At 37.1% G+C, this 17418-nt stretch overlaps 1 protein-coding gene across 2 annotated transcripts in view; it reads right to left on the reverse strand.

Moving 5' to 3' along the window:
* The window catches only part of LOC111036511 (paired box protein Pax-5), a 71401-nt gene that overhangs the window by 44707 nt on the left and 9276 nt on the right, over positions 1-17418 (reverse strand). The window contains exons 2-3 of one of the 2 annotated variants that reach the window (XM_022318540.1): positions 14708-14863; positions 14277-14327 (exon numbers count right to left, since the gene is read on the reverse strand). In XM_022318540.1, the coding sequence (XP_022174232.1) occupies positions 14277-14327; positions 14708-14834 (178 nt within the window). In that variant the 5' untranslated portion in view covers positions 14835-14863. Of the gene's footprint in view, positions 1-14276; positions 14331-14707; positions 14864-17418 lie in introns of both variants that reach the window. The other variant, XM_022318539.1, reaches the window with a different exon arrangement.

Consider the following 17418-nt stretch of genomic DNA (forward strand, 5'->3'; position numbering starts at 1 on the left):
GCTCTTTGACCCATATCCAAGTTTGGTCTACTTGTTCTGCTGGAACGCTCTGATGCGCACGAGTAAAGAGCAAAAACCGTCTTGCTCGACGTACCGACGACGCAGCATTAGTAACGTGGGGGGGGGGGGTAGGGGTGGACTTCACTCATTCATACAGACAGTCAGCTGTGTGTGTATGTTTTGGGCGCGTGATTTCGCTTTCAGTCTGACCAGAGGCGATCGATGACGGCGTGGTCGGCGTATGACCCCAACGCGCGACGACGACGCGCTTGGCCAGCCGTCCATGGTGTAGCGCATAAATGCACACGAAAACGCGTCATCGGACACCGTTTCTGTTGTTTTGCCGGTGTGTCATTCGCGCGGGGGGCATAACGGCGGCCAATATCAAGGACGTCGTCGCCGAATGTGTATCAATGGGCCAAAGTGGAAAACATCCGACCCGAGACGAGACCGGGCCGAAGGTCTGGTGACGACGGGGTATAATAAGTCAGGTGCACATAGACCTCGTTAGATCTGCATAATATGACTTGTATACATTACTGTTTATCGTTCAATAGCTGCTGCAGGTACCCGCGCTGCAGTGGGTCGGTTCGCGTTATCGCGCGAAATCGAAACGCGTGTAAACAGCATTGCACCGCCACGACGACGATATTCTGCGTGTGTATACTGCACTCTATACTGCACACAGACGACGGGCTTCGCGATTTGGTGGAAACTCGTGCGATCGTATCTTTGCAGGGCAGTCGTAGTAGTGGCCGGTGCAGTCGGCGTGTGTCTTTCACTCGCTCGCTCGAAGCACGGGGCCCGTAGGTTGCAGGATATTGCACACACGAACAATTATTTATGGTGTCGTTTGTGCCGGTGTTTTTACGCCGGCAATCGGCGGCGTGCGCACAATAGCCTACTTATACATTATAATATACGTGGTGCGCGTGTGCGTTGTGTAAAGGTGCGGGATAAATTACGTCCACTCGGATGAGAGTGAAAGAAAATAAAATAAAATAGAAAAAACATCGACGCCGATATAATATAGTGCACGCGGAGTAGGCACCCATAGTTGTAGTCGCGGTGAGACGAGATATTTGAATATAAAACGCGTTTCCCGGTCCGCATAAGACACACCATATATATATATAATGACGTATTGTGTACTCGTGTTTATATGGCAGTGTTCGAAATCCGTGAAACGTTTGCGGATTGCCGGAGACTATCGCGCCCTATTATCGGGTATCGACAGTGCGGACACTGAGCGTTGCAATATCGTCGTCGGATCCCCTCTGTGGGGAATACAACTTACATTATTATTCATTACTCCTTTGCAGTAAATACATGTATATATATATATATATATTATATAATGTGTACGACGCACTGTGTGTCACGTGCAATTCTGTTTCGTTCTTTTTTTTTTTAACATACTGTCTTAATAAGTAGAGAAATCCAAAGATTTCCTCGCGACTCTATCACGATTCTCGACCCGTTCTTAATTGGTTCTTGTCGTCCGGAATACTTTATATTAATAATATTATTATTATTATATTATTACAGATAAACAAACTGTTTTGTGCCGCGCCGGTGGTGGTAGCAGTGGTAGCTGTGTTGGCGGTGGCAGTGCGGCATAACAACAATGATTATTCCATATTAAAATATAAAATTCTTTTGTGGGACGAATACTTTATTTACATCTTAATATTTTTTCTCCGTCGATATATATTGTTGTTTTCGATGACGGCGTGCGGTGGTTGTAAAAATAATAAGAAAATTAGACACGGAAAGTCAAGCGTTTTTTTTCCTCAGTGTACCCAAACGATACACATATAATATTACGATAAACTATGTGTTTTTCTTTTCTTTTTGTCAAATAAATTCAAAAACGGCCGATACGTATGCCAACGTGCAACAAAAATTGCGTACATACGTATAATATTATTGCATAGTTTATCATATACTATTCCTAAATAATATATACTATTCCTAAATAATATATATATATGTAAAATAATATATATACAAACAACAGTACAAATAATCGTTCATACGTATGAATTGCATCCGTATATCGTACACCACGGACTAATCAGTAGGTAAGTACGTAAAAAAAGATTTTTAAAAAATCACTCACGTCGTTGCCTAAATTGTTCCATTCGCATTGTTGGAGTATAATATGGTGCTCCAGAGTGAACGCAATAATGTTTTTTGAGACTTTTTGGAAAGCATAACAACATATTTTTTTTTAAGTTCATCGTCCGCGTACTACGAAAATATTCGGTCGTCGACTCATTCTCTTGCAGACGTCGACGGATCGAAAATCTTCGCGATCGGCCGGCAGATTTATCGTTTATTATTGCGACGGCGGCTACTTTCGACCGACCGATTTCCCACAGGGCAGCACCGTTACACGAGCCTCGCGCGCGCTCAAAAGTCGTGCACCCCCCGTGCACGCAGGTCGTCGAACGTCGTCGGTCCGCAGCTCGGCAACGTAATAATAATAATAATAATATTATATATACCTGTAAGGTAAACACGAGGCTGCCGAGACGTGTTTATATACATATGTATATATATATAATAATAATAATAATAATAACATTATACGCCCGGACCCATCGCCGCCGCCGCCTATGGTCCCGCCGAAGAATATTTTATATAATATAATATTGTATCCCGGTCGGGCAATTTGTTGTTGCCCGTTGCGCGGGCGTGGCCCACTGTCGAGGTGTGAAAGCCGGTATAAGCGTTAGTTTTTTTTAAGTTTTTTTTTTCTTTTTTAATAGCGATATATAGCCGTTTGTGTGCGTCGTTATCTGCATGAGTTATAAGGTCGTGAGTGTTTTGAATTTTTTTTTATCGCCGTGTTTTTTCATCGTACACACACGCGCGCGCGCCCGTACTCTCCTGTACGGCCATACACAACACCTTCGGGGATATCGGATAGTGAGTATACACACATATATGTATATAATATAATATATTTTATAGTGAGCTTATAGGTGATCGAGAGAGGCGGCGGCGGCGGTGGTGGCTTACTGTGTATATATATTATAATATATTGTCGGCTCGCTGGTAATAAAACCGCAAATCGGTCTCGTGCATCGACCGTACATTATGTGTATTATAGGCATACCTGTATAATACCATAGTGTGCATGCGTGTATTGTATACGATTTGTTGGCTCCGAATCGTCCGCTAATAATAATTACGTACGTATTTAATACGCGCGTATCGTACGTCGCAATCGTGATTTTGTGATTTGTTTGGTTATTTTCTTTCCAAATGTGACTACTTTCGTATCGATGTATACACTATAATAGTAATATGTAGGTACCCTATACATATTGTACATGATATTTAGTCCTATGCGAAAACGGTTGGCATATTTCATATTTTATATATTTACTTTTATAAAAAGTGGCTAGGTAATTTAGGCTAACATTATGGGTAATATGCTTTTCGCGCATCATTATATAATTGGGTGTATCAAAGTACTACAAAGAACTATAATTATTGTTCGACCCGTCGAAACGATTACACTCGCTGATTGTTATAAGATCAATTAATCGTACGTAGGTATTATAATGTATTATCGACGTTGTATATTATAACTTCTCCATCGAGATTATGACGTAGTCCGTTTATACGTATCACAACACTCGAAACGCATTCGTACACAACATTGGTACATACGAGTATAGAATATAATATTATGATACGCTTGCACACATATATAAGAGGGATTGGTCGTAGTACACTAGTACCTACTATATATATGTTATTGTACATCATTATCGTATCATCTATGCCTACTAACTGCGATCGTTTGAAAAATATCGTATCCGCGCATCGTTAAACGGCTAGCGCTTATTGTTTATCATTTCGATGGAACTATAGAGAGACAGAGATGGAGAGAGAGAGAGAGAAATATGTTTAGACTACAAATTCGTGCCCTTTCACCTATTTCGCATTTATGCGTTATTATATTGTGCGCATACGTCGTATATATTATACCGGTCGCGTATACACATAAATGTTGTTATGATATTATATGTGCTACACATAAAACGACGCGCGCGCCCGAGAGATACGATCGACCAGAGTCGAACACGATTCTCGACGGCGGCGGCAGACGTGCGGCCCCCGCGAGAGTTCGACCGATACGCGTTTAATTTATCGGGTCCGTATTTTAATAATCTCTCTCGTGTATTTGCGCGCGTGTGTGTATGTGTGTGATGCGCAGTAGAACAGGCGCGCAGATCCGATACTGATTATAATTAACCGACCGCCGGTCGCCTCGAGTCATTATATTCGTCCTCGTCCCCGTCCTCGGCCTCGTCTTCGGAATATTTAGGACTATTTTATCGAACACGAACTGCAGTCCACCGTGCCGACTATATACATTGTAGTATAACATTTCATCGGATTTTCGTTTCAAAGATTTATGGTTGGGCCGCGATAACGAGATTAGGTTTCGTATGAGTATTATCATAATATAGATACGCGAGTTGAACGATCTGGTCAATTGTGCCGCAGTGGCGGCGTGCTTAAAAAGGAAATAAAGGGTATGCAGCGGCCACGGCTGGTTTTGGTAACTTACTAACTGCTAAGGTATGGGACGGTCACCAACGGGAGATTAACGAAATAAGAGAATATAATTAACTCGGTTAGAGGTGCCCAAAATAATGATAATTTGCAATCCAGGAATAATCTTTATGTTATTTCTTCCCTCTCTCCACACGGATTATGATGATTATTAAGAGCGTTTAGTTCCCACGGACACCACTTCTATAGAACGCACAATACAAGTGCAAGTACAAGTACCTATGCATTATATACTAGATACGAATTATTGCAGTGCTCGTATATTACATTACATTACCGGGCCTAAGATCATGTGCAGTACATACCTCAAAGAAAATAGTCACTATACAATATTTCGGCAGTAGGAATTCGATTTGAGCATTAAACAATGTTAAAGTATAATTTTATTTAAGTCGATTATAATAATTATGTACCTTGAATAATTTAATTTTAGCTGTATATTAGTAGTGTTGCTGTGTACGGTTTTTGGGAAACTGCTCAGGCCAGTATAATATTATAATAACATAGCCTGACTAGGAGATATTTTGTAAAACAGATACCACTCGCAGTGAACGCACATCAGTCACAATTTATTATAATACAAGACCACGTCTTTTAAAACCAAATATCGGATCGTAATAGGACTGGTGGAAGGGCGTAACAGTGATTATATACTCCCACCTCGCGTCCGGTGGAGTCGTCGCGATGCATTTTAGTGCATCCTGCACGACACGGACTTCCATAATACCTATATAGGGAGTGGTGGTCGCATTGGTCCCGTATATTATAATAATATGTGCGCATAATATTATAGACTGGCGCAATTATTATTATAGATAACGTAAATGAACGGCACGAAACAGAACGTTGGAGATCGGCTTTTCGAAGACGACAAATTCACTTACCTGCGTATTATTATTATAATAATAATATTATATTATATCATGTACAGCAGGAGACACAGACCGAGTTTATTATAATATTATCATTATTGACATTATTATTATTATTATTAGTAGTAGTAGTAGTTCAGTAGTTGTAGTTGTGGTGTATGTACGTCGTGTACAACTCGCGTAGTACTTCTATAGAACATGGGCGCGTATATATACAAAATAAAAGTATATAGTGCATGTGCATACACATAAACATACTATACATATAATATATATATATGCATATTATACGCGTAATGGATCAGAGTTGTCGTTGCTGTACGTTGTAATTGCGTACCTATATATATATATACGCTCTGCACGTGTATAATAATATGATAGTATAATATAATATAATAACGGCGTATCGGTCGGAATTAAGACGAAATGGAATATTGGTTTTTTTTCCTTACAAAAGTACACACATATACGCTCGGTGTACCGTACCTACATAGGTATATAATATAATAATATAATATATATATATAATAATGCAGTCGGGAATCGCATCGACCTCGTTAGCGTTGTCGTCGTAGGCCCGCCGCCGCCGATTAAACACGAAAAACCGTGTACGGACAACTATAATATTATAATATACCTGGACGGCTGGATGGCGGCGGCGATGTGGGCTGCGGAACGGGTTGCGCGCGTTAATGCGGAAACTCGGCCGATATTAGACGGCGAGCGCACACACACACAAACACACACACACACACACACACACACACACACACACACACACACACACACACACACACACACACACACACACACACACACACACACGAGTCGGTATATATATACATATAATACACACTCACGCATGCACATAATATTATTACATGTGCGCGCGCGGCGACTTGCATCGACTCGCGCGAATACGACCTGACAACTGTTTCTATTATAATAATACAGTTGTCGCCGTCGTGACCACCGCGTTTGGCTCCCGTTTCGCCGTATCATTATAATATTGTATAATAATATTAATAATAATAATAATAATAACAATAACGATAATGATGATAATATTATAATATTTTTCGTATACGCTTGACATCGGTTGTACTGCGAGGGCGCGGGTTCAGAAATTAAAAATGTTCCCTTTAGGTGGTAATCCCACCGGAAGAGACTAGCGAGTTCTGGTATATGTACTTGTATAAACGTACATACCCCGAAATAATATAGTGCAATAATTGCATAACGAATTCGCGTCATCATGCGCATATAGGTGTTATTATATTGTATTATGACGTTGGAGCGGCAGGCGTCCTGCGGCCGCCGTATGGGCTTTTCGCCGCTTGTGCGCGATGATTGACGGTTCGTAATGTTTTCCGTTTCGCAATCTGCCGTCGTCTGTGATATTATTATTATTATAAATATTATTATTGTTGCTGTTACGTTGTCTACACGCCTTTGTGCTACCGTATACTTGACACCTATATACACCTACCGACGACGGGTAACCTATACGGCGATTACGACAGATGGTCCAGGGATAATTGAAAACGAAAGATGATTTTGCGCCGATGCGAAAAAAACATAGACAATAATCCCCCGTGACGATTCTTCTTATCCAATAGGTTGTGGCACTCGAGACAAGAAATAATAATAATAGAAAAAAAAACAAGCGCTTTCTGTAGTAGCCTGCAGTGGCGGTGTTTACGGCGTCACCGGAAGATCATCAAAAACTGAGCGAAATTTTTTACAAAATATTATTAAATGAGCATGTTATACTCGATTAGGTCCTTTTGTATTTGTTGAACCTAGGTCCTACTTTTTTTCTTTTAAATAATTTTTTCAAGTATAATTTAGGTATAGGTTATTTGGAAAAGTCAATGTATAGGAAGGTACCTTAAACTTGTAAACACCAAACTGGTACCTAAAAATAATAATAATAATAAGTAGTTATACATTTATGATAAATTAACTATCATTTTAATGCTATGCGTGCTATCTATGTTAAGTAGGTATTGTTAAATGACAGACTTTAGTCTATTCAATAATATAATATATTTATTAAAAAAAATTTGGTGAGACTTTATGGGACCGACTATTCTATAATAGATATTTTATAATAGAAAGTACATGTACACATACAGTTAATGCACACAAATAATGAAATGAACTGTTTTTTCTTTTTAGAAAAAAAATTATACGCCATCATTAATTTTCTTTTTTAGTAGGTAAATACGGGAAAAATGAATGATTTTTTCCTCCCGAAAACTGTATGCCTATAAAATATTATTGAAAATGGATAATCACCAATTTGTCGTGGACTTGAGAACGCCGATATTACAGTATATAATACGATGTCCTATTACCTACCTATATAATACCTATAATATAATACACGTGTACTATTATTTAACATTTGTATACCTATATAATATTATAAGGTAACTCGTGTCACTCACTCAAATATTCCACCCACTATTATAATATATATGTTATTATATATTATATAATGAAAATTCTAAATATACCTGTGCAGTACAAGCCGTCTCGCGTTAACCCCGGAAAAATTGGACACAATTTTTCGTTTGTTGCATAACACACCACTGGCGCAGCGGCAGTAGCGGTGCAAGCACGGCCGAACCACCGCCGACGGTATACGCGGAGGTACCTATATGCACATATTATTGTAAAATAATATTATTATTATTATTATATTATAGAGTTATGTTTTTCGGTATGCCGGACTGACGTTACGAAAGCGCCGCCAAACACCACTTCGACATGCACATTACTGGAAAAACTGCTACCGGTGCCCAGTTACGCGCGTGTATTGATATATATGTATATATATTATATATACATACATTATGCATGTATATAAACAGTACGCACACGGAGATTTAACGCCATTGTGCCTTTTTTCGCCTCCGACACCTATTCAAAATAGTTGTGTACCTATATACATAATATACCTCTGCTGCACAGTGGCGGCGCGGCGGCAGCGCGCGATAAAAGAGAACAAATAAAAAAAACAACAACAAATCGGTTCTTTGTGTTATTATTCTTGGTGTTTTTTTTTACCTTCTATATATTATAGGTACGTACAATATATATAATATATTATATATACCATTGTCGGAATACACGTACATGTACTTACGGTGTATGTGTTAGAGTGTGTGGAGATAATCATGCAAAAAGTACGTCTATATACGGTGTCATCAAACCCTTAATCTGCCGGCGAGCAAACACTCTCTCACACACGCACACAAACACGGTCCCGCGAGTGTATATTATACTCCATAATATTCTATATGTGTAAATATATTATTATTTGACGTGTGTGTGTGTGTGTTTAGAGACGAATATACGAAGAGTACATATACCGCGGTACGTAGTTGAGTCATTTTTCCGAGTGTGGAAAACGATCACGTCGCCATAAGACCATGACCGATCGAAAATGGGAGAATTACGGAAGTGAATAGGTCTAAAAATAGATTTATTTCGGGTTATATAGTTACTCAACGACGGCGATTCGCAATGAGTTGTGTTTCGTGTGACGTGGTCTAAATATAATATATATAAAATAATATTAATATTATAGTTGAATAATACCTCGTTGTAAGCACCGGAAACGTTGAACGAGTAAAATCAAAGCACATTTTAGCTTTATTTTGTTTCAACCAACATTACACCGTCGGTTATATTATAAAATCAATAGTTATACCCAATTTTTGCAATGAAAAAATGCGTGCAGTACGAAGCAACTTTTCATAGAAAAACAACTATTAAATAGACTAGTTTGTTGAAATTGACGCACAAAAACAACACAGGTGATTTCTCGATAATTATATACTTCAACTCTAGGTATCTATGCCACATTTAAAACGATTGTGTGAAGGTGAAAAAAAAATTGCCATTAGAATATTGTATATTGTAATATAATTGCGTAAAATTATCATTTTCACGGATGAATAAAGATCTTATTCATTACAAGACACAACAAGTATGTGATGGGTTTAGTAATTATTTGCTTGTACAATAATAATTAGAGGTATCGCGAGCGCATGATGTAAAATTTTTTTTTTTTTTAATTGGACCAAACCAAGGTTGTTTATTGTGTCACATTGTAATCGTCATCGCGTATACACTGCCGCAGAGCAACAAGGTATAAGAAAAAGGGTCTAATTATACTTTTAGTATTTGAAAAAATAAAATTAACAAGTCCGTAAATAATTCAAATTATTGGTAAAATTTTTCTGACAATGTTTTCTGCTGAAAATAATTTAAAAACATTCTTTTAAGTCTCATATTCATCACAGTTGTATTATTATGCGATTCGCTCATAAAACTAAAATTAATAAAAAAAACCCGCGACCTTCTCCTGTACGTTGTGCCTATATATTATAAAAACGCTACAACTATTATACCTCCTCGGGTTACGTTTGAATCGTGATGGTTTGAAATTTTTCGTGCAAACTTGATTGGGTCGATGTTTTGAAACGATACATATTTATAGTAATAATATGCGAGGAGGTATATTATAATATAATATAATATTTACTGATCAGCAACGGACACACGAAATCGACGCGGAAATCAGTCCGTACACATCGTAAAAAAGTTATCGTTTTATCGTCCCGAAAGCGAAAAACTTGCGTATCACGTCAACCCAAGACATCTATATACCTATACGATTATAATAATATAATATAAAATAACATACAAAAAACGAGAAGTATAATATACCGGCCGCATCAGATCCGTGTTCCTAAAACGTGTAAAACACAGTGCAAAAATCACTCGATTATTCTATAAGATCTTAATTACAATAAAAATAATAATAACTGTCAAAGGGTATTATGTATCCGAATGGTCAAGCTTCATATCTTAGAGGGGAGAAACCAAATGAGACGTACTTTTCCTTAGGTTTGTAAAGATATGCCGATACGTTACACTGTTGCATGAGTAGGGCGACCCGGGTGGAGGTGAGTAAAAAAAAATATACATATAACATGTAGGTGTACGTTAGAAACGTCTCCGAGAAAACGGTTAAAAATAATAATAATAAAAAAATACGTTTCTCGGCGGCGAGCCGTTAAATGGAAGATTTCGGGGGTGTTTGACACAATCAGACGATTTAAAACGCAATCAACTACACGTTAATGACAAGGCCGTGTAACAAGTGCGAGCGCGGGTGGGACCTGTGGTGTAGGTGCGGCGGGGGTGTAGTAGCGGTGTACGACATGTGGTGAAACCGTTGCGGGGGGCAGATGCGCGGCTCTCTCAACCGCCGCCGCTGCCGCCGTCAACGGACGCGAAATACACCCACCACTGTACACATTGTGTAATAATATGTAATACACACACACACACACGTATACCTATATAATACGTACACGTATAGTGTATACAGTAATAATATAATGTGACTACTGTACAACGGAAAAAAAACATACTATTTTCATTATCTTCGCCCATTGTTCTTGAGGAAGCACGCTTCTTCGTACGAATAGATGGTATTGGACGAAAAAAAAACGTCCGTTAAAAATAATTACGACTTTCGACGGTTATTTTTGTTTTTTTTTTTTTGCTTTCTAGTTTTGAGATGACCATTTTTTTGTGAACGGTCGTCGTCGTATTTCCCACACCCAAAGGCACCAGTAATGATAAAAACAAAATAATACCACTATAAAATATAGGTATGTAGGCCTGCTCTCCACGTTTGATATAGTCATTATTATCATGGATAAAATTTTAAGATGACCAAAGTATAGGTTAGGTACAGTCATTTGAATAGCTGGCAAATAATACTTTGCACCAACTTGTTTCAACTTTCAACCACCGTGTATACAATTTATTAGTTACTCGTTACTCAAACGTTTGTGTTTAATACCGAGTATGATGTTTTTGGAGCTACGATATTATTCTATATGGACGAAAAAAATCTGTCACCTGACGCTGACCCATACGTTCTTACTCGCGTTATAGGTATACAAAACGTATCTTTGGGATATTTTTTTGATCATTCCGAAACAATTTACAATGTTTGGGGACATTCTGAACATGCACCACAAACCAAAAGCCACCGGCGGTTACTATACCTATGTACTACGACACTACGTTCTCTGCACTGTCATCAGCCTTAGTAATAATTGTTGATTAAATTGAGTTTGAAATTAAAAAAAAATGTAATAAGACAATAATAACTCGATAGCACATGACGAGTGTGACGTCGCACTGGGGACGAGAAGTGAAAAAACGGTGGATGTGTAGGCAAATAGAGTTTAGAATGTATATTATAAGTGCTTGCTAAGCAGTTGAGAAAAGCCTCGTCGTCGGTGACACGGTAAAACAATACTAAGCGGCGATCCGGATTTAATAACTGGTCCATGCTAATACTCTAGTGTGTGTCCGGTCGTGATGATGAATATTTAAACGTAGAATTTTTTTTTCCAACTATATCTTTACATCTCTCTCTCTCTCTCTCACACACCATATCGTTCTATCTCTCTCTAGCTTTTCGTTGTTTAATCAATCCAGACGGCCCTCAATGAGCGCCGGCGAATCGCCGAGCACGATCTCATGAATAATTCACCTGAGGTCCTCCGCACACACCCGCACCCTTCGCTAAACTTTAGCCTTCCTATGCTAATTTCGTAACTGGAACTACTACTGTTCAGCAACAGCATCAGCAGCGCTGCACTATATACGAGTACGCACATAATAATAACGCTATACACGTATGTATAATATTATAATGTGTGTATGTTTGTATATGTTCAATTAATGTATCTGTCTCGTGTATCATAACCAATAAGCCACCGGCAGTCTTGACCTAGGGCATTGTGAGCAAATTCTTCGGCGCGTGTACTCTATACATCACAGATACATGGTACATTATATTAATATAATATACCGCTAGCGTATATTATTATATCCGCACCGTAACTGGGGAGGAAGAGTAGGTATAGCTACACAAAATATTATCATTATTATTATTATTATTATTATTATTAATAATACAAAATCGACCCAGCTATGAACCGTATTAAAACAGTATATATTCCACAGAAAACATTTAGGTACGACTCTCTAACAAATAAATCAGATGTTAATTGCGAGTTGGTAGGTACACTCATTATAAAAACTTATGCTTGTATCTACTGTACCTAGTTGAAATGATCGACTTTAAATCATAAAAAAGCTAAATGTAATGGTATTGTTAAGATAGTAAATATCACTTTCTACCGAAAAGTGTCTTGTTTTATTTTATTGTATTTTATAGATCTATCCATTATTCATATGAGCATATTATCGGAATATATAACGATTAATCCATTGGGCGTGGGTACTGTGTATTATTATAACATTACAGTCTGGTTACACGACGTCGCTTATGCGATGGTAACGACAACGGTAGACTATAGTGACGCTTTAGTGCTTGTACTACGGTCGGTCGCATTTCACTTTACGAGTCGAGTTCAAATGTGTACGACTCTATATAATTCGAAATTCAAATTCTGGAAATTACGGCCACCATCACCTTGTTCGGACTTTACATACCTATCTTTTAATATATAATACCACATTACAGCACTGTGTTTAACGAAATGGAAGAAAACAGCGTTTTTTTAATTACATTTTTACCAAAGAAAGTGAAAACGATAATTTTATTATTGCTTCAATAATATTATGAAACATTAGATAATAGATTGGTTCTATATTATTTCTCCCGAAACCTCCTTTCCATACTATTATTACCATTTTACTAGATTGTGTAATTATTAACTGTTTAATACTAATATAAACTGTAATACTATTATTGAAAATTAATAGATATCTATTTAGTATTACCATCACGCCTTTGTATGTCCGTAACGGTCTCCGACAATTTTCATAAGTAAAGACGACACCTGTTGTCCAACTCCATCCCATATGTTACACGCGAATTAATCAAGTCGTGTCTAGTCCATCACATACGCACACACACACACACACTCCTGGGCGTACACGGTATTTCCATTATATTATGCTACAATATTCCAACATTTCCAACACGGCGTGTGTAAAATCATATAATATATTGTTTAAAAAATAAATATGTGTATACACATACGAACATAAGCTGCGGCGGCGGCAACGACAATTTATCGGCCGCCTTTTATATTATTTTATACGTGAACGTAGGTCTATAGACTGCGATATATTATATATATATTATATTATTATAATATATGTTTCGCGCGTGCCTCCTTCACCCGGCTATATTACATTAGTCGTGATCGACCGGATCGATCACCGCCCGGCCCGAAGATTACGATTGGATTGTATTATTATTATTCGATATGGGAACACTGCACAGGTACAATACTATTATATACATAGTATAGTATTATATTTAACTTTAAAAGTCAAGAAATATAAAGCGCCGTGGCTATATTATTCCGACTCATGGGAATTTTTAAACTTTAAGGTAATATCGTACATATTTTAAGTTTAGGTATACAACAAAATAAATATATTTCGGGGAAGGTTGCTAAAAGACTAAATCTTATAACACTATAACAGTAATATTAAAGTAGATACAGCGTACAAATCTATACATATATTATGTATACATTTTAATTAGTTTTTAAATTCAATTTTGTCACTTGTTTGAACTCTCCGCCTGAGTATAAGTGCCTGGACTGTGCAGTGTTATAATATAATATTATCACGAGTTACGCAGCAAACCCAGGACGGTATTAAATTAAAAGCTAGTATACTCGACCGATTTATCTATACGATATTATGTTTTATTTGTGCACTTACCTTCTTGTGAAAATCCGTTGACACTGCTACTGCTGCTAATATTTCCCGATCCCACTGAAAAAAAAAATCCACAAGAAGTTAACGTTTCATAACCAATCTGTTCACGGATTGTATATACCGAAACTTTACCCTGAATTTGGTTTTAAACATAGGATCAATTGGCTACTTTTTAAGTCAAGTATAAAATATTTTTTCCTATGTATAATATATTATGCAATTACCCGAATATTTGAAGATATGTCACTTTATAACCCCCACAGTACTTCCGTGATTATAATAATTAAAGCTACAACATATTATGTATTATATAATAAATTGTTTATCCGAAATAAAAACAGTCTAAGATTATTGATAATAACAATACAATTGTTATATCGATAGTGATTTTACTACTTATTATGGATGATAATATTTTATATATTTTTACTTACCATCGTCGTGGTGCATCTGCTGTTGTGTTTGATGCATAAGACCTTGCGAGTGCATTTGATGTTGTGGCATATTGTGAGGGTGCAAGGAGCCCCCATGGTGCCCTAAACCTAGCTCCATCCCAATCATAACCCCTTCCACGGTGTCATTCACCTCGTCTGAAAAAAACATAGGTACACATCAATTAAATTCTGCTGAGAAAAGTACATCGAAATGCATAGGATTGCTGATAATAGTTTATTTTATACAACGGCCACAGATAAGTTATTGCAGAAATATTGTAATTAAAGATGGTTTTCACATGTGTAAATATATTTTTATACAATATTTCTAAATTATTTTTCTTATTCCACCAGCTAAGTATTACTTCTATAATTATTGGTATTTTTTCTTTCTCTTTGCATTATGTTTCAAAATTAAACATAAATTCGTATGGGTATTATATAATATTATACGCATATTATTATAGAAAAACAAAAATTAATTTTATTTAGTTTTCATCAGATGTGTTTTCCTAATTTTTTTTTTGGTTACCTAATTCAGTTTAAGTTTACAGGCTTGCGTAGGTACTTATTTATATTATATTATAAGTAATAAAATACCTACTTAATTAAAATATGGAAAGAACTAAGAGCCGATGCAAATAGGCTGATGTGCGACGGCTGTCTTTCACCGTACAGGTTAGTCAGAACCCTCGAGGTGTTCAAGTTAGAGATTTTCGCATTGTCATCGTGTCATTACAATTTACAATCATTATACAAACGGTCAATAGTTGTCGCTATCCCGGTGGCCTACCACATTCGTCGACAGTCTGCTACGCTCTTATTTGTTTTTAAACTCGTACTTCAGTGGTATACACACACACACACGTACTATCTTTATACATTACCTCTTAAATTTTATATTAAGATTACTTTTGCAACAACGTGAAAACATCGTAAAATTATTTCCACTATTGTATTTATTAAATTTTTGTGGTATTGGTAATTTTTTATTATTATTTAGTTTGCCGACACACACGCTCATATGAGACGTTTAATGTTTATACGCATTATAGTTAGGTGGGTATACTGCACATTTATAACATATTATAATATAGCTTTTTTATCGGGATAGGTTATATATTATATTATTGTAACGACCGCGTTTATGTAAATGTCCCGAGTCGTGCGGATAAGTACACTGCGAAAGAAACGAAAAAGTGTGAAAATTGAAGCTCGTGATGACGCTAGCGGTCAACCACTGTGGGGTGTCATCTCTGCGGCGTGCGCGTGTGCGTATAAATCTCGATCACGCGGGTCCGGTCAGAATCGTGGCTTGATATTCCTCCAATGTACCGGGTCATCTCTCGTTGTGTGTGTTTGATAACACGAAACCAACATGAAGGAATGAGAACAGAAAAAAAACAAGGGGAAAAAATGAAGAAATGAGGTAAAAAATAAAATAAAAGAATAAAATAAGAGAAGGAAAAATTCCCGTGAAGCTGCGCGGATCGGACCCGTTATGCTCACGTGTGTCACTGCACGAATGCAAACTCCAGTGACAATCAGTTCGTGGGTATCTCTCAATAAAATTATCTCAATACGAAAAGCCTATTCAAGCGTCTCTTCGGATATATATACGTTTATATACGTAGGTATATGTATAAAGGTATCTTCGTAGAGAAAATTCGCTATCGAACTGCTGCAAGTATAATATAAGGATAATTGGGAGTAGCTTTTCATTTATATTATTATTAATTTTGTTATAAAAAGTCCATAATTGTTGAAGAGTATAAAAGCGAGACGCATAATTCTATTAATTAATTATATCACGAACCGTCGCTATCTACACTCGCATAATCATATCCCGACGCGTACTCATACTGTCGTCGATCGTCAAAAGGCGATCACCTGGACGATTTAAATGCCTATAGCGAATTTCAACGTTTTCATTGTTACAAGTTCATCGAGCAATGGGCAGGGGGAATGGACGTATACCATAATATTTTTTACTTCAGTACAATAATATAATATTAAAGTCCGAAATTAAATTTTCATGCGCACTATCATTTCGCGTTGGCATGTTGTTCACGTGCCTCATATAAATCGAGTTTTATCTACCGCGCGATGTATATATTATAATAGGTACCTACACAAATAACGAAAGCAAATGTCCGAAGACCGGCGTGGTGAGCGTGTGTCCGGCGTGCGAGACGAGACGGTGCGATCTATATAAATAATAACAATAATATTATTATAATGTAATACTGCTAAATAAGATGAGGAGGCGAGACGGTCGGCGTTAAGAATGCCGATCGCGGTCGCGGAGACACGCGCTCGCGCGAGAGAATATAATATATACAGTAATCATATAACAACGATCCGAGTACAGTTTCAGTTTGATTTGTCCACGAGATGCGTCCGGTAGAACCGCCTCAATGCGTGCACGTTGTATATCATAATAATATTCATATTTCATATACGACTAACTCCACACCGATATATATATATTCCAATATATACTGAGGTTAATAGTTATTACTATTGTTGTTGTTATTATTATTATTATTATTATTATTATGTACGTCTTATCGTTTTGATTGTGTGCTATATGAGTGGGCGGTGTTATTTGTATGTGAAAACCCGCGAAGCGTTAGACAGGTGCCGAGGTGTGAGAGTGCAGATATATATTGTATTATAATTATTATTATTGACGCCACAGACAATTTTAC

This window comes from Myzus persicae, unplaced genomic scaffold, assembly GCF_001856785.1.
Source record: "Myzus persicae strain clone G006 unplaced genomic scaffold, MPER_G0061.0, whole genome shotgun sequence".
NCBI lineage: Eukaryota > Metazoa > Arthropoda > Insecta > Hemiptera > Aphididae > Myzus > Myzus persicae.